Source organism: Triturus cristatus, chromosome 1_2 (genome assembly GCF_964204655.1).
Source record: "Triturus cristatus chromosome 1_2, aTriCri1.1, whole genome shotgun sequence".
Taxonomy (NCBI): Eukaryota; Metazoa; Chordata; class Amphibia; order Caudata; family Salamandridae; genus Triturus; species Triturus cristatus.
In genome coordinates, this window is record NC_140580.1 from 66,070,522 (window position 1) to 66,089,727 (window position 19,206).

Consider the following 19,206-nt stretch of genomic DNA (forward strand, 5'->3'; position numbering starts at 1 on the left):
AGTTAGCTCAACTAACTATAACAGGGGAATTTCTACGGCTTTCTATGAGTGAAATGTCCAACTAACTATAACGTCCCTGGAACCTATGGTTTTTTCAGTGAATTTCTAAGGTTTTTTAAATGCTAATTCCTAACTATAACGTCTGTAAAACCTATGGTTTTTTCTGTGAATTTCGATGGTTTTTTAAATGTTAATTTCATATTTTAATATTTATAAAACCAATATTTTTTCTAATTTTTTTAATAATATTTTCGAACTCTATAAACCTTTTTTTAGCTTTAAAAATTATGTAATGTTTTATATCGTCAAAAAAATAATCTATATAAAAAAAAAATCTGAGAAAACTAAAGTCCTGTACCAGTAGTCTACCAAGCTCCATCAGCACACGAATCCTATCCGCCATATTGAAATGATGCGCATTTCCTATCCAACGAGTTCGTGGCACCACGTCCCGTGTAAGAACATATACATATGGGGTCGCGCCAGCTGCTACTTTGGTATGCGACCGGTACGCAATACCAAGCTACGCGTTACATCATGTACGTATGGGGTCGCGCCCGCTGCGCGTTGCGTATGCGACGACTGCACGCTGCCAGGCCCTGTGCTACGTCATAGACGTAGTGTGCCCCGCCGGGTACACCATTCCCTCATTTTTTTTGTATGTCTCAAAACTATATCTACATAACTTTAAAGTGTATATGAAAGCAAGCGATAATCTAAAATATTTTAAACATTTGTATATTTCTAACTGTAATAAACTTATATTATGGTAATATTTTTTAAAAACCGCGTCGGGTGCGGCCTCCTTGCGCGCTCGCTGCGAGATTCCCATGTGACCTTAAAGAAAAGCATTTGATTGGTTCATAACATTTCCCATCGTAACAGTTGGAGGACCCCACCCATTTTCGCCATTCTCTCTACACCGTTTGATGGGAGACTCCTCTTCTACTTATAGAGCTTTTTTGAAAACTTTTGCTATGTACACATATCTGACAGTACACACAACATGCAACCATCATCATCAATATTCATGCTCTGTAAAGCAGCCTTCCACCTGTGATAGCCATGCATCTAAAAGCTACAAAACAGAACTTTTCCCCACTGCCAGAGGTAACATGGTTGCATACGCTGTCCACAGCACAATGTAATGTGGTACGGCCCAAGGGCAGTATCATGCATAGATAATGAGCACGCGGACACAGATAGATAGTGGAAGTGGGTACGGGCACGTGCGCTCCACTCCTTTTTATAAGCAGGGTCACATATCCAGTGACGTCTGTGCTGGATGCGTGTGCAGTGAGTGTAAACCAGCCCTCAGGGAATGGTTGCTGCTAGCATCAACTACAACACTAATCATTGGATCACACACAGAGATTCAATAATAAAAGGGTCAATAGTTTGTGCTGCAGTAAGGTAGGGACAGTAGATGTAAAATAATACAGAAAAGATTCTATCTTAAAAGAACCATAACTTGTGGTATACTGAGATACAGGCAGTAGATCTGAAATAATACACAAAAAGATTGTATTACAAAGGGTCCAGCAGTTCTAGTGCACTCAGATAGCCACATCAAAAGCATTCAGTATGTGCACAGCCAGCGATGAAGCGTGCTGCGAGCGGGCCGTACTAGCAGCAATGTCTGTTGCCATCAACACTGCATCATCTGCAATAGCGACTCGATCTCAATTGTGAACACTGCTCTATGCAGTGTAGGCCAGCGAGAGCGGTCAGCAAAGACCCACAGCTACGTAAGGTGGACAAGAGCTACACAGTTTGTTGTACACGAAGCAAGAAAAAGCGTGTGCGGAGCCTGCAATAACGCGTATGCATGGTGCGGACAGAGCACACTGCAGCAATGTCTTTTCCTACAGGACTGAGTCATCTACAAAACCGACTCGATCTGAATTGTGAACACTGCTGTCTGCAGTGGAAATTGAAGGCATTAAGTCACACAGACATCCATTAATACTTTTTCTCTCTTCCTCTTCCCAAAATACAACAACATAAATTACAGAAAACTCTGCAATAAAGAAATCAAAACAATTCGAATTGCGATTTCTACTGTCCACAGTGTAGACTATTCAGTGTTCCTTTAAACTTGCAAGATGAATTTCACCATTGTACTAAACATATAACTCATCTAAATAAAAATATTCAAGCAAATATACTGAAAGAATATTCTGTATATTTCAAAACGTTGTAGTTAGTTGCCTACTGAATTCTGTAATTAAACAATCACAGCTCAATCTGAATTGAGAGCCCTGCTGACCGCAGTGTAAGCCAGAGGCAGTAGTCATTAACACCTCACAGCCACGTGCCGTTGGATTCGGATGCACGGAGTTGGTTGCACCTGGTCGGAGGGGGTACTCAGAAATCATGACAGACTTTAACTTCTGACATCCTCAATCATATAATCAAGACCCCGTTTCACTGTTCGGACCTTCTGTACCTCGTTGTAGTCCTCCGACTACAGTCAACCAAGCCCAATAATCATGTACAACAGTTAACTACAGAAGCACAGACACTGACTGATGCACCTCAACTGAAACAGTTCTGTGAAAAGCAAGCAGCAGTTAATATCGGACACCGTCCATTGTGGGATCAAGACACCGTTTCACTGTTTGGACCTGCGGTTCCGCGGTGTACTCCAGCCACTACAGTCAGCCAAGCCAAATAATCATGTGCAGCAATTTGCTACGGAAGCACAGAGTATGATGCACCTCAACGGAGGGAGTTCTCTGAAAACTCAGCAGCAGGTAATATCGGACATCGTCCATTCTGGGATCAAGACACCGTTCCACTGTTGGGACCTAGAGTTACTTGCACCTCGTCGAAGGGAGTACCTTCATCTCCACTCTCACATGCAGGTCTAACATCGTCCATTGTGGGATCAAGACACCGTTCCACTGTTGATACCTGTTCGGCTACTGTGTTGGTAGTATACAGAGAACTCCACACTGCTGGGCCTCAAACTGAACGCTGTGTGCCTGTGTCGCGGTAGCCAGCGTTGATCTGAGGAAACTTCCGACCTCGCAGACCTCGCCCCAGGATCTTCCGCTGGCACGTGGTGGGCCCTCTTTCACATAATGCGGTAGCGAACGGTGAAGTGTGGAGCATATGTGCATCACAGCGGCCATGACGGTTTCTGAATACCAGCAGGCTGAGAGCATCATTCACGCAGCCACCTTCACTCACGAGGTAAACCTCGTGGTGGTGTAAGCTGCGCAGACCTGGCAGACACGTTCGCCATTCCGGAAGAGAACCACACCCAGAGAAACGTGCCTTTTATTCATACCCCTACGCTAGCCTTGCGTACGCCGAGCCAGCCCACTACGCTAAAGATTTGGGGGAGGGGAAAGGGCATGTACGCGCTATGTTTTTGAAATCTTCCCTACTGACTGTACTCTTATGGTTCCATCCACTATCTACTTCACTCAATAGACCATCAGTGTATGTTCACATGTACATGTGTGTGCTCTGCATACTCAAGTATGTCCGGCACATCCCCTCAACACTTTGCATTGTATACTTTTATTATCGAGAATCACTTGCCACCATCGCACATACTTTGCTCCCATCTCTCCCCGCATTCTGCATTGTGTGAAAGAGGTGCTATGCCATGTTTGGTTTGTGTACATGGCTACCCACGGTTCCCACAGTACGTAGTGTTGTTGTGTGTGATAGGTGTACATGTTGTTTGTCATGTTGTATGCGATTATATAAGGTAGCGCATTTATTCACGAGCAGTGGATTCTCCCATTTACATATCGCTGACTTAAAGAGCATACAGACGTTTTTCTCACAGGTGCAAACTGTGACCACAATGGCAGTCATTCATTACTATGCAAGAATTTCCAACCGCACGACACTTCTAAGCTTACAGCCCCCAATCTAGCCTGCTTTCTTGAAAGCATGCCAACTCCCACAATCACACCAACATTCACACAGCTTTCTAACGGCAGTTATCTGCTTCCCAATAACATGCACTCCTACGGAATGTGAGGTGGCATACCGTATGTCCTTACTGTTTCAAACCGAGTAACTTCCTGTAGCAATGTCTACTCCCACCCACACAAACTAACTCCCAAACTTCAACTTGGCTTTGAATCCCTACTTTGCAAACAGATTTCATTAAACTAACAAAACTAAAGCGCTTTTCTTCACAACTGAAGTGTCCCTCACTTCTGCAAAAGAAATTTATCGCCTGCAGATAGCACGAACTTCCAGTAAAATACAATCCCTTTTAAATTTGAACCTCCCATTACACTTTGTGAATTGTTACCCAATTTTCAACACTTCTCACACTCAAGGTCTGGCACACTTTTTTAACACGGTCTCCTCCGGCCTCTCACAGCCTTTCAAACTGTTTTTCGTAGAATACCACACTTCATTTATTCGATCATCTCTGGAATAACAGAAACAGTGCCCAAAATTCTCGCTCTCCTTGCGGCCATCCTACTACTATTTTTGCTTGTAAAAAATGACTGCGATCCCTGTGGTAACAAGCATCTCCGACAGAATGCGCCTCTAGACGAAGCTACATCAATACCGTGAAAAAATGGAACAACTTTTCGGCTGCCTGCCTCTATCTATTATCGGAGCCAGCTACAACATGACATTTATTTACACATATACAATCTGCATGCAACCATCTTTCTATTGCAAAACTTGCCCATTCGACTGGCAACATCCCAACAATCGCTCCCGATATCCAGCAGGTAATGGAGTATCTTGAAATCCATTAACTCGATTGTTCAGGCAGTAGAGCAATGTCGGATGCAATGCAAAAAGGTATCGTGGCGGAATGGGATTTCTGCGCAGCCGCGAACGTTCTACTGCAGCGTAGGACCTTTGACAACATCGCAGATTGTCTGCCAATTCAAATTGCCGCTCCAACATTCAAGGAACATTACTGTTGTTTCGAAGATATGAATTGGATCGCTTCGCTTTTCTCACATGATGGCAACAATGACCTCTTGGAACATTACGCATCTCAAGCCGCTGAAGAACTTCTGGACTGCAATCTCCAAGACTTGTAAGAAATTCACTTTCTTCTTAGATTGATTTTTAGCAACTTTTTTGAGTTTTTCCTTTAAATTTTTTTAATACACTTCAATTTAACTATTTTCATATAATAACTTTTTAAGTATGCTCAGGCATTTGAACTCTGTTTTCATTATTGCCCCTTACGTCTCCAGTCTAACAAGGGATGGGTGATGTATGGCCTATCCAAATACGCTATTTACTTCCTAAATTAGCCTAAACCCGACATCCATTTTGAAACCATCTCTATTCCTTGTGCACACGTCTCTCTGCCTGCCTGTTATCCACAAAACCCTTTCACACAAATGTACTCATCCTCAGCCTCTACTCACGAGCTGGCGATCAACATCAAAAAACCCGACATTATTTAGGAACTGGTTGGCACAGTGTGCTAATCGTATCCTACCTTTATTTTCATTATAGAATTGAGTCATTCATGTCTAATAGCTATTGTTTATGTCACATGGAACTGTTACATGTAATGTGGAATTCACTAATGCAGCAGCTTCAGATTTGAATATAACAGAATCGTTTGGAGTTGGCCTCAGCTCGGTGCCTTAGCTCTTTGCACAAGAATTTTTTTTTGAAAGAGCTGTAGACAATATTCTATGGTTTGATGAGAAGGGTACCTAATGTGCTTCTCAGAAGCACAATTTTGTGTTCCTCCTCAAAGTTCTGATGTGACTAGAACTATTACCAATTCTGACACGCACCAGATTGAATCAAGCGTACAAGAGATTGCTGACTGTTCTACTGTTGATAATTTTGTGTTACAACAAAGGAGTACCAGGGTACCAAAGAAGTTTGATGACTACACTTTGCAAATTTCTTTTTGTTTCTTTTCTTAAAGGATACATGTGCTAATCGTATCCTACCTTTATTTTCATTATAGAATTTCGAGTCATTCAAGTGTAATGGGTAGTGTTTATGTCACATGGAACTGTAACATGTAATGTGGAATTCACTGACGCAGGAGCTTAAGTTTGAATACAGCAGAACCGGTTGGAATTTGCCTCAACTGAATGCCTTACCTCTTGCTCCAGTGGATCCATGTATGGCACTTAAATAAAGATTCTCTTTATATAACTTTCAGACTCCATCGCTTTATTACACACAGCCACTTTCTTAGACACACCTGATTATACCATTTCTCTTCTGTGGCATTGCAACATTCTGCATTATATTCTTCACGATTAGTTCTTTATTTCTCCTTCCTATTACACACACCCACTTTCTTAGACACACCTGATTTCACCATTGTTCTTCAAACATTCTACATTATATTCTTCACGATTATTTCTTTATAACTGCTTCCTAAAACACTACATTTGAGTCTTCAGAAAGTAGAGGTGAGTAGTTCGCTTCCCACTCCCTGTATCGTATAAACGCATACTAAAACTACTTACACAGATATGCTAAAGCGGCCAGTATCCTACAACGCCCACACACATCACTTTACAGCAATCAGCTCACAGCTTACGCTCACGGTTTCATCCCCGAGTCTTCAAACCAGTACCAGTGAGTAGTTTGCTTCCCACTCCCGCTATACTCTAAACGCATACCAACACCACCTGCACAGCAATCCTACAGCGGCCAGTATGCTACAGCGCTCAGACCACATCAGTTTACAACTCTCAGCTCACGGTTTAGGTGCACGGTTTCATCCCCGAGTGTACCGGCACCTCACCTTAGCACCATCTCATTCTGCGCAAAACAGCACTTTCACACCGGTAGGAATAAATACTTCAGCACATCAGTTTACAGCACTCAGCTTACGGTTTAGGCGCACGCTTTCATCCCCGAGTATACCGGCACCTCACCTCAGCACCCTCTCACTCTCGGCAAAACAGCACTTTCACACCGGTAGGACTAAATACTTCGCTTCACACTCCCTGTATAGCACACCCTAAACACCCCACAGACATTACAGTGCTCCAACCCTCCCCTTTCCTACTTTTTTCACCCTTTTCCCCCCTTACTAGTTTCAACGGAATCACAAAATGGCGGCCAACACTTCCTATTTGCAACCGCTCGCACCGCTCACAGCCAATAAGCAGCAAGCTCGTGCTCGTAACGCCTCAGCCAATCAGATGGCAGAATTCCCAAATACTGATATCTGTAAATTTTGATATTTCTCAAAAACTACTGAAGGGATTTACACCAAATAAACAAAAGCGTGCTCTCTGGACCAAGACCCTTCTCCCTTCCAAATTTGGGGTAATTCTGTTCACCCGTTCGACCTGTAGCCTTGTCTAAAGTTTCCTATGGAAATTAACATGGAGAAAACACGTTTTGGGACCCCCCTTTTTTCTCGGCCCCTCCTTGACGAATCACCCCCAAACTTCCCACATAGGAGCTGATATGAACAAAGAATTAGTTTGGAAAAAATTTATGAAGATTCATCAAACAGCGCCACAGTTATAAGCAAAACAAAAAATGCTCTTCCTATGGAAACTTGGTCCTAACTATAACTACCTACTGGTGACTGCCAGTAGGTAATATATATATATATATTCACTGAAAAAACCATAGGTTTCACACAAGTTATAGTTAGCTGTACATTTCACTCGTAAAAAACCAATGAAATTCCACGTTATAGTTAGTGCAGGCAACTATAACTCACGCGACCGCAATCCTCTGCTGATGCTAATACTGTATTTAGACACTTATTTGCCCATGTCTTCTTCCATTAAATTTTAGCTATACATATATTACAAATATTTTTTTTTCATAAAGACACATATGTCATCAGCAGAGGATTGCGGTCGCGTGAGTTATAGTTGCCTGCACTAACTATAACGTGGAATTTCATTGGTTTTTTACGAGTGAAATGTACAGCTAACTATAACTTGTGTGAAACCTATGGTTTTTTCAGTGAATTTGCAAGGTTTTTTAAATGCTAATTCCTAACTATAACGTGTGTGAAACCTATGGTTTTTTCAGTGAATTTGTACGGTTTTTTAAATGCTAAGTTACTTTACGCCGTTCGTGCCGTGCGCGCCCACTTCACACAGTTCGTTCCGTGCGTGCACGGTGCGCTTCGCGCACCATGCGCGCACAGTGAGCACGCGGTGCGCTTCGCGCACCGCGCGCCCACTTTACGCAGTTAGTGCCGTGCACGCACGGTGGGCACACGGTGCGCGTAGCGCACCGCGTGCCCACGTTACGCTGGATGGGCCATGTACGCACGATGCGCTTCGCGCACCGTCCGCACACGGAGGACATATTATGCGCATCGATGTGAAAGGTTAGCTATTACATGTTCTTCCAGGAACTCTTAAGCCATGCACAAATGGTGCCCTGCGGGCACCTTTGGCACACGGGGGGGGAAATATGTGGAATTTGTTTGTTTTTTATTTATTTTTTACCGTACGCGTACGGTAAGTGTATTCGGCGTTTTAAAAAAAAAAAAATATATATATTTTTGGCCTGGGGGGTCCGTCTGGGACACCCTGACCAAGGCTAGGGGGTCAGGAGCTGTCTAGTCTGCCCCTTTTCGTTGTTATCCAACTTAGTTTTGCCTCCCCACCCTCAGAGTGCGAGAGAGAAAATGGCGGCCGACACTTCCTGGTTTCGACCGATTCGAATGTTTACTAAGATCTAACAGCCAATCAGAATCGCGCTCGCGCACGGCACCGTACGCGTACGGTAAGCTTACGGTGCGCGCTCGGAGCGCGCTTACAGATATATATATTGATTTAAATGCTATTTTCTCAGGAAATACTGAACAGATTTACACCAGACCTACAAAAGGCACTTCCTTGACCTGAGGACTACCTCTCTGCCAAATTTCAAGTAATTCTGTTCAGCCGTTCGGGCTGTAGCTGTGTCTAAAGGTCCTATGGAAAAATGCATGGGGAAAACGCGTTTTGGGACCCCCCTTTTTTCTCAGCCCCCGCTTGACGAATCCTCCCGAGACTTTCAGGGTAGGAGCGGAGCGTAGCGCCCCATTAGTTTTGAAAATTTCGCGAGGATTCGTCGACCGGCGCCAAAGTTATTCCAAATAGAATGTTGCGGTTTTCCTATGGAAACAGGGTCCTAACTATAACTACCTACTGGCGACCGCCAGTAGGTAATATATATATATAGAGCCACGCAATGGGGCACCGGCACAGGATAAGAACATCCACGGCCTGCTGAGGTTCATCTGAGAACTTTTAATACTAACAGTATATTAGTGCACCATTTGTGGGAAGAGTTTTTCCGGCACTACCACCCCCAGGATACACTGCACAGAATTCATCATGGACGGCCCATTTGTGGGCGTGCAATCAAGTATAAATGAGGGCGTATTAGTGGCTGGAAATGCGCACCTTTACCGTTGAAGCCTTTGAAGAAGAAGTCATACTTCGAAACGCGTCGGCGTTAACAACGGGACAGCTGTTCAATCTATCGGCAAGCCAGACGGTGTTCGTACCTGGAATTGAATTGTGCTGATGCAGAGTGCTCCTCACCAGTGGGGCACCTTGTAGCGTTGATATATATATATATATATATATATATATATATATATATATATATATATATATATATATATATATATATATATATATATATATATATATATATATATATATATATAATTTCATGAAGTTTCATAGTTTGTCAAGTGCGCTATTGGCGACATTTCCTGCAAAAGGGTTTTTGGGCTGGATTTTTTCCCCAGATGTATAATGGAGCAACTTATAATGTTTCTGGAGTTCAAAAAACTAGTTCTAGAATTGGTGATGTTCAACTTCACACTCCCCGCGCTAATGTTCAGATAATGGAGCACTGCAACCCCCCCCCCCCCACCCATTCCCCGCCTTCCACTCCTCCCCACACGCTCACCGGGATCTATGATGTGGCCGTTTCACACATTTACACAGAACAATCGCTGTCAACGCTCATATTGAACGCGAACAATTAGAGATACAAGGCTTTTAAAACATTGCCAGGGCCTGTTGCAGTACCAGTATGTTTGCGATCATCTGCATTCTCATACCTGACTGTTGTAACTAATGTTTTTCCCCTGCCCCTGAATCCTGCTCTTTCAGAAGTGAGAACAGGTATGAGGTTACACTGCTCACTAGGTCTTTTGCTATCTAAAAAGTATAACAAAGCGCTGCTCTTTGAATTCAGGTGGGACATTCCACTTGGCACTAGACGTGTGTAGCCAGCAGGAGGCGCTGTGTAGTATCACATATGCATTCGAATGCAGTGCGCGCTCCACTCCCTGCCTGTGCGGCCGTCTCTTCATAGACTCCCTGCAGTGTCACAAGTAAGTCACTTCAAAGGGTCTTACACATGGGGTGTTTTGTGATTTAGAGGAAAGCTGGTCACATGGACACAGCGTTAAGCAAGCATTGGCTGAGACAGTAGGTTACACTTGTGTGTAGTGCTTGCACATATATGTTTTTACACGTGTTGATATTGATGAGCTCCGTGCAACTATGCGGGCAGAGCAACACACGCACACAAAGGCCTCCATGCGCACAGATTTACAGACACCATCTACAGAGACCGCCTGACGCACTCACCCTTACCCAATACCCACGCACCAAAAGACATATGCTATGCTTATTGTTTATGCTGCTTTTTGCTGCTCTAAAGTCACAGCCAAAAACCACTAGCTAAACCACTAACTTGGAGTTCCGAAGCAGCGTGCTACCTGGTGTAGAGCTTCGATGCCTCGTCGGGATAGTAGACGCTATAAAAATGCAAGTACAATACAATCCCAAAGTGCTGTACGAGGGGGGATCGGAAGGAGGGGGGACAGGGCTTTGTGAATGAGTGAACTTTCCAAAAATGGAGCAGTAAAATCAGTAGCCAGTCATAGGTGTCTGGCAGGCGCGCAACACCCATTGGACTCACAGGGCTTCAGCCCCCCCCGTCGTGTGTGGCAGCCCGGGATGAGACACCTTCCCGGGCAAAAAAGAAGCCGCACCCGAGCACTTCACAGGTCTTTAAAAGACCATTTGCATGTTAATGAGGCCTCGCTGTTGTTTCAGCCCTTCTAAGAGCCCCTGCAGCTCCACTCTGCCTATTGCTTAAAGTTCAGCCCCCCCCCGAAATTTTTGCTCAGCCCCCCCCGAAATTTTTGCTCAGCCCCCCCCCGAAATTTGGCTCTAGTTGCGCCTCTGTCTGGATGGTATAGAGGAAACAGGGCTGAAAAATAGCATGTCAGAGGAGGGAAGGAAGGAGCGCGAGATGGCAGGAAGTGTGAATCAAGGAAGCTTATACAGTGTGAAGAATGGTGGCCTGGCTAGAACAGACTGTTAGATGCCCGGGTACGACAGGTAGCCATGCCCACACCCACACCCACACACCGAGCCTGACACAGACAACAAGCGCGCACGATGCCACAACACGCACACAGCTGGCACACAGACGGGCACATACAGAGTAGGAGGAGGATGAATAGACAGGTGGATGGGTGAAGGTGGGTATACAAGCATCTATCCATCCTACTGAAGCCAGAGCCACCCGTCTCAAAACAAAGCACGTGGGGCGGGGTGGGGTGGGCTCCCTTTGTCACCCACACTTTCCTACACAGTACCACACAGTACTCATACACACTGCGGATCAGTGCAGCCCAGGCGGGGAACATTGTGCCTCCTCGGACATCATTTCCAGTGGGGCGCTCTGTACGAGACTGGAGCAGGCCCTCAATTATCTGCAAACCCCGGTACCCAAAAAACCCACAGACTCAAGATCGTCACCACTGTGGTACTCGTAACTGATTGGGAGGCTGAACCAGCACATCACCAGCGCCCACCATTAATATCCAAGAGGGCGCACTGCATTTCAGCCAAAGGGTCATAAGAAAAGTGACAGGCTCAGTCAGACGTTCCTTCAGGGGGCGTGCCAGCAGTGGTGCCCGGGGACTTCTTACTCCATGACTTTTATGGGGTGTCCGTAATAGTGTCTTTAAAGGGAGCTGGTGTGCCTTGAAAGAATGAACACGTTTTCTTGTAGGGTGCACACTACTGAGGCAGTCACCTCTGGCTGCTCTCAGTGTTTGGCACATCACTGTCTCGAGACAAATGGAATGAAAGTGATTTACACAAGATCGCACGATTCTGGTGGGTCATGTGGGGATGATGGGATCGGAAGCCATTGGAACAGCGGAGCTCTGTTAGAGACACCCTATCTGTGGTCCTGTCCAGTGAACTCTACCTCCAATTCCCACAATCCTCTTTCTTAGCCTGCAAGGTTGAGTAGCCATTGCTCGACACTCCTTCGAGACCCCTGATGGAGAAGTGTAGCAGGGTCGTTAAGTGCCCCCCTTACAGCCTGCAGCCTGGAAGTCTGTGTGGGTCCCGGGGTCCTATAGGCATGCCCTGTAATCTAATCTTTACTCCTCATACCTTCAATGCACGACCTGTCATTGATCAATATCCCATTACTGGGCCGGGCGTATCTCATCTGAGCAGGCCCCTAGCGTAGATCTCGTCTCTGACTGATCCGCATGTCCTTCGGCTGAAGTCCCCACCGAGATGACGTCTATCGATCTGCCGCGCGCCCGGGACTCTACTAGCAGAACAAGCGCCGGCGCGCCACAACCTGCCTCTGAGTGACGGCGATAACTTCTCTTTAATTAATCTGAGAACTCCCCGTCACTCCGACTCTAATCTGTCCCTCGTCATCGCTAATGCCCCGAAGGCCCGTGCCCTGGCAGATGTCACCGCATAGGAGAGACCTGAGCACTTAATAGGCAGACACTAGAGGGCCAGGACTGCAGCGAGACCTGCCAATCTAGGGGGAGAGGGGCTAAGGGGTACATTATCGCCTTCCCTTCCCCATAGGCGCTACGACAACCCCTCCCAAAAGAGAAATGTGCGCTCAGGGCCAGAGTACCACAACTACACCGCGACAAAGAAGGGAACCATCAAGGGGCCATCACGCACCCCTTGGAGGTAGGGTGACCAACTGGCATTGGTGCAAATTCAGGACGGTGAGTGTAAAAATTCAGGACAAAGGGTCAAAATTCAGGACACAAATTCAGGACAGGAGGTCAAAATTCAGGACAAAACTTCAGGACAATAGATACGTTTTACAGACACATCAGAGGAGGTCGTGCAATAGTATATAAGTAAGCCCACATATTCAACCATTTGCAAACCTATCCATCATGTATCCTTCCAACTATCAATTCACTCATCCATCCCTTCATCCATCCTTTCACTCATCCATCCATCATCCATCCACCCTTTCACCCTATCCATCTGTACACTCATCCATCCATCCATTCATTCACTCATCCATCCAGCCATTTACCCTTTCACCCATCTAGCCATCCTTTCACTTACTCATCCATCCACCCAGTCACTCATCCTTCCACCCATCCACCCTTACAGTCATTCATCCATCCTCCCTTTCTCTCTCCATCGACCCTTTCACTTAGCCATCCTTCCTTCCATCCATCCACCCACCCATCCATCTACTCATCCACTCATGAATCCATCCATTGACCCTATCACTCATCCATCCTTTCTCTCATCCATCTATCCTTTCACTCCTTCACTCATCTATTCATCCTTTTGTCCATCTACCCTCCCTTTCACTCACTCATCCATCCTTACATCCACCCTTTCATTCATCCGTCCATCCATTTCCCCTTGCACTTATCAATTCATCAATCCATCATTTCACTCATCCATCCACCCACTCACTCACCATCCACCTTTTCACTCATCCATCCTTTCACTCATCCATCCTTTCACTCATCCATCCACCCTTTTACCCATCCAGCTACCCTTCCACCCATACATCCAGCTATTTACCTTTTCTCTCATCCATCCTTCCACTCACTCATCAATCCATCCTTCCTCTCATTATCCATCTATTCAATCATTCATTCATCCATTCACCCTTTCACTAATTCATCCAGCCATCCACCCATCCCTTCACTTACTCAGTTGCCCACCTTTTCATATTAATTTTTGTGCCGAGCCTTTTTGAGAAGAGGCCCATCAAGAACTTCACCCTCGCTGCAGGAGCTATTCCAGGACTGGGACAGAAGCCACCCAGGGCGGAGACAGGATCCACCACAGGGGGACAGGAGCAATCACAGGTGGGGAGGGGGGGCAGGAGCCACCACATGGGGGGACAGGAGCCATCACTGGGGGGGGGGGAGGAATCCACCAGGGTGGGCACAGGGGTGGGCATGCAGTATTCAAGTATCTTGGCCCCTCCAGGGTGGGGTAGGGCTCCTCACCCCCTCCTGGACAAGACAAGACAATGAGACGACAGGCACTCTTTCCAAAATGTTAGTTTTGCCACCCCCCACTGTGATGTACTGTACTTAAAGGAGATACTCCAAGAGAACTGATTTAACTGATTGTCCTCCATACTTTGTTAATCAGTGTGGGTGTGATTGTGCCATTTCTTTATTTTATTACATTATAGACTGCATGTTTGAAGAACTGAGGTTTGCTTACAATTTAGTGACAGTAATTAAGCTCTGTGAAGAGAACCACTTGCTGCATCGGTGTAATCAGTGCCGGTTCTATGATGTTTGGGGCCCTGGGCAGGAAGGGAATGTGTGAGGCCCCCTCTAAATTGCAGAGACATGACGCATCCAGGGCTGTTTTCATCTGAAGAGAAGCCCCTCCCTCTCAGTCACCTTCAAGCACCTCTTAACAGCTCATCAAGGGCTGAAGGTGTGAGGGTTGCCATCCCGGTGTGCCTCTCCAATGCTGCTGGGGATCTGAGCTTTGGTACTGCATCGGAGTCTGTTACACCCGACCTCAACAGCATCGGAGTCAGTCCCGGCTTACGGACAAATGGCGTCCGTTAAAGAATCCTTCACGGACAACGGACAGACGGCCGAAATTACGGACTGTCCGTGAAATTTACGGACGGTTGGTCACCCTACTTGGAGGAGAGGTGTGAGTTTAGGGTTGTACCAATGAGCCACGCAGGACAGGGGAGTCGGATGGATAAGAACTAAGGGGCAGATTTACAAGCCCCTTGCGACACTTTTGCGTCACTTTTCTCATTTTAAAAGTGACGCAAAAGTTGCGCAAAGGGCGTGTAAATCTGCCCCTAAATACTTAAAAGAGTAGGTGGGTCATGCTCACGGATCGGTAACAGGAAGGGAACTACATACTGAGGAAGGACAAACAGACTACAGAAGGATAGAGGAGAGATCTGATCGTATAACACAACCCACCCTGAGGGTGAAGTGACGTCAAAGGGTATCAGCCCATAAAAAAGGAGAGGCGATGTTAGGAGGCGGCGTACTAACTCACTCCAGAGGCAGCGGCACCAGGGTGTAGTGCAGGGGACCCAGGCCTTCACACTGTGCAGAGTGAGCGAGTGAGACTTGATTTGCAGACCAGCAGCGCGCACTGAATCACTTCTAGGCTCAATAGGAAGGGTCTCATGTCCTTCAGCCCTTTATGATGGTGCTAAGACTATTTCTAACCAGAAGAGGGCAGCCAAGATCAGGACCCTGGGCTCCTGGCATCCGACTTAGCCACGCGGCCATCTCTCTTTGCCACTGTCACCAGCTGAGCCAGCGTTCATCTATTGAAAGTCAATTATTGTCTGGACGCCCTCTGATGTCAGTTTGATGATTTGCCACATACCTGTAGGTAGAGAGAGCAGGAAGCGTCATCCACACAGAACTGGTTCTAGAGAGTCGCGTGCCATGCCAGATGTGCTTGTCGGAGGACTAGACTCTTGTACCTGGCCCCCATGCCCTGTTCATTATTTTGGAAACCACCCTGCCTTGACTCAGTCGGTGCGGCAGCCACGGTGGGTGCTATGATGGAAAGAAGCATTTAAGTGGCCTATTGGCATTACGTCTTGACAAGTGTAGAAACTAAAGGAAAGGACGTGTGGGAAGATTACACGCAAAATGTGAGGGAAGAAATAGTTCAAAATAGTCGAAAGTTCGAAACCACTGGCAATTGCTCTGCGTAACATTCCAACCCATCGTCTTTGCCTAGACATAGGCTCAGCTTATGCAAATCAGAGCCGACCCAGCTCCCCATGGGAAAAGTAGTGCAAAATAAGAGGGGTGAGGTAAATAAAGCCTTTCTATATAACCGAGTAACAAAGAATGTCAATATAACCAGAGACCCTCCTGTTCCTTATGTCCTTCTCTTCCTGAGGTCCTTCGCTGAATTCGCTTTCTTAAACAGATGCTGTTTTTCTCTTCACAGGTGTAGCCTGCGGTGACGACATCACGGTTTCCTTCCTCGGGACCTCATTGAGCTGTGAGAAGACTCGCCATGTGTCTGAGCAGAATAGGAGCCCTCAGCAAGGCCCATGGGATGACTTGAGCCCGCAGGACGAAGCTGTGGATGAAGAGGAGGCCGATGAGCCGGACCAGGGCCCTCAGGAGCACGCGCACCCGACAGCCCTAGCACGTGCCAGACCCCGGCGCGCGCGCACTGCTTTCAGCTACGAGCAGCTGCTGACATTAGAGAGCAGGTTCCGCAGCAGTCGCTATCTTTCCGTCTGTGAACGGCTAAATTTGGCCTTGGCCCTCGGCCTCACGGAGACACAGGTCAAGATCTGGTTCCAGAATCGCCGGACCAAGTGGAAGAAGCAACACCCAGGGACGGACAGCAATGTATCAAGCTGCAGCCCTCAGCTTACGTCTGAGAGCAGTGACAGTCCTAGCCCTCCGGGGACTGCGTATGGTGCTCCACCCACACGCTGTCAGACACTTTCCAGCTACACGTCAGGCTGCAACAGCGCCGTTTTCCAACCTAGAGCCTCTCTCCCGCTAATACATGCCAGGGGCGCCTTCCACACCTTTCTGCACCCTAGGTACCTGACGCCATTTTACAGCAGTCATTGGTAGCGACCAGGAATGAGCAGCTCCAGATGAGACTACAACATCTGGGCCAGAGCATCTGGCAAACAACATGAAAACAAATGTGCTGAAGCCCTTTGAGCCCATTAGGCGTTGTGCGCCTGAAAGGAAGTGATGTCACAAACAAGATGCAGGAGAAGAAACTGTCTCAAAATGGATGCAGGGCAGAGTTAGGTCACAAGAACGATACAGGAAAGAAAAAGATGCATCAAATACAGTCAATACAGAAGAAGTGATGTCACAGAGACAATGAAGTGGAACTAATGTCACAGAAGCAAGTTAGTCTTAAAGAAATGATATACATTTACATATAATAAGGGCATGGTACGAAGTTAATTCATGCCACTTGGGTAAGGGGATGCAGTGTAGGAGGATGGAGTATCGTAAGAACGTTTCATGTGCAGAAACTATGGCACACATGAAATAAAAGCAAAGTGGTGTCAAAGGTTGATGCTAGTGGGGTAGGACTATCACGAGGAGGATGCAGACGAGATAGGGACCAACTTTCCGCTGCAAAGGACCAAACTTTGTCTACATAGGGAGGAAGAAGAGGGGCCACGATAATTGCACATCAGGTGGAGCCCGAGCGCTATCTAGAGACCACGTCACCTCTTCAGATCTTGCAGCACCAGGCCGTTTGATTCTCCCAAATTCAGAAGAAACGACCAAAAGGGGAAGACTGTGAGAGGTACCCCGCTGTGGAGTGCTTTGGACTCTCTTCTGCAAGACCCACCCAACGTACCAACCTTCAAAAAATAGTGAAGACAAAGCTTCTGAAAGAAAAATACAAACCGTAAGAAGACTCTTTTCGACCCCCTTCTTGATTGCTAATCTATGCTCTTACAGACCGTTGTTGTGCTGTCCTTCTTTGAATAGACTGCGAAGCGGCTTTCGTGCCATACCAAGCATTATAAATGAATTAATAACTACTTCTCTAGATTGTGGCTGAGCTCTATTAATATGGAGGAAGGAGCTGTATGTACTGACTGCCAAGCTCTATCCACACAGCACAGCAGAGGATCGCCATCTATCTGCAAGGGAGACCCCGCTCTGTCCACGAAGGACAAATATCAACTTACACAGGACCAGGGTCTGAGTACCTAGAACACCGTTCTGTCGACTCAGAATCAACCACTATAGACAGGGGGCATGAACTCTATTTGCAAGGCAGAGCAAGCTTAATGTATGGGTAAGTGAGCTCCGTGTACAGGTGAACTCACCTCTAGCTTCAGAAGAACAACTTTTACCTACACAGGATACAATTTCCGGTTGGGGCTTCTTTTCTCTGCTGTAGCGTCCATGATTGATCCACAGGAGATTCATGTTTTAGCTACAGGAAGTAGATTTCTACAATTGGGGGGCACCAAGAGAATTAAAAGAACACAACTCCATCTCCAGAGGATAGTGTAATCCCCACAGTGCAGAGTTCTTCCTGTAGGGGCGACCAAGCGCCACAGTGCATTTCCACAGAGCCCGGTTCTACTTACAGGGATAGAGTCATATCTGCACCAGCTCTATGAAGAGGCAATCATCTCTATCTACAGAGGTGGCCATCCTCCTCACGGGACAGCACTGTACCGAGGAAGGGCACTGAGATCTCCTTACAGTGCAACGAAGGTGCACTAATACTATTTACACCGCACTGCACTTTAAGTTGAGGCTGAGTTACAGGGAGCCTGAGTTTTACCTCTATCCATTGCCATCTACCCAGCTTTCCGCTGTCTACGAGAGCCAGTCACCATCTTCAAAGGACTACTTTGAACAAAACCATCTGTACTGTTATTTATGTGAGTTTATGTATATCTCTGTGCTGCCACAGTAAACCTTTCTATGAAGGACGTGTCTTTTATTATCATTAATATTATTACATTCAAATGCCTTTCGTGCAATAAAAACCTTAGGAATTTAAAATAATGTATAAAAGCAGGCCAGTCAAAATATTCAAATGGGAACCTCCAGGCAATAGAAACATGATTTCCCTTTCATCACACATACCTAGTGAGGGTTTTAAGAAATTGTTAAGGAATCTATCACGAAGATGATTAAACAATGGACAGCATCACAACAGCGCACATAATAATAAATAATACACACTCAAAAGAGCTCACTAGATGGGACTGCACACCGGTGTGACGCATGGCAGGTATGAAAAGTATTCGGATGTTGCTGTGCACAGGACCTCCCACAAGGAAACAAAACACTAGATATTCCATGTGGTTGTTTATCGCCAAGTTCACAATAGTGATAATCATAAGAAACAGCAACCGCAGCCCCAACAGAACACACCAGAGAGAACACTGCTTATTCATCTAACTTATTTGGACCTAACCAAGCTCCCAACAGCATCCCCC

General features: G+C 46.2%; 1 protein-coding gene across 1 annotated transcript in view; it reads left to right on the forward strand.

Annotated features, from left to right (window-relative positions):
• The window catches only part of NKX1-2 (NK1 homeobox 2), a 36,741-nt gene extending 18,184 nt beyond the window's left edge, over positions 1-18,557 (forward strand). The window contains exon 2 of the mRNA XM_085617699.1: positions 16,197-18,557. Within this exon, the coding sequence (XP_085473825.1) occupies positions 16,197-16,843 (647 nt within the window). The 3' untranslated portion in view covers positions 16,844-18,557. The remainder of the gene's footprint in view (positions 1-16,196) is intronic.
• Positions 18,558-19,206: the final 649 nt, after the last annotated feature.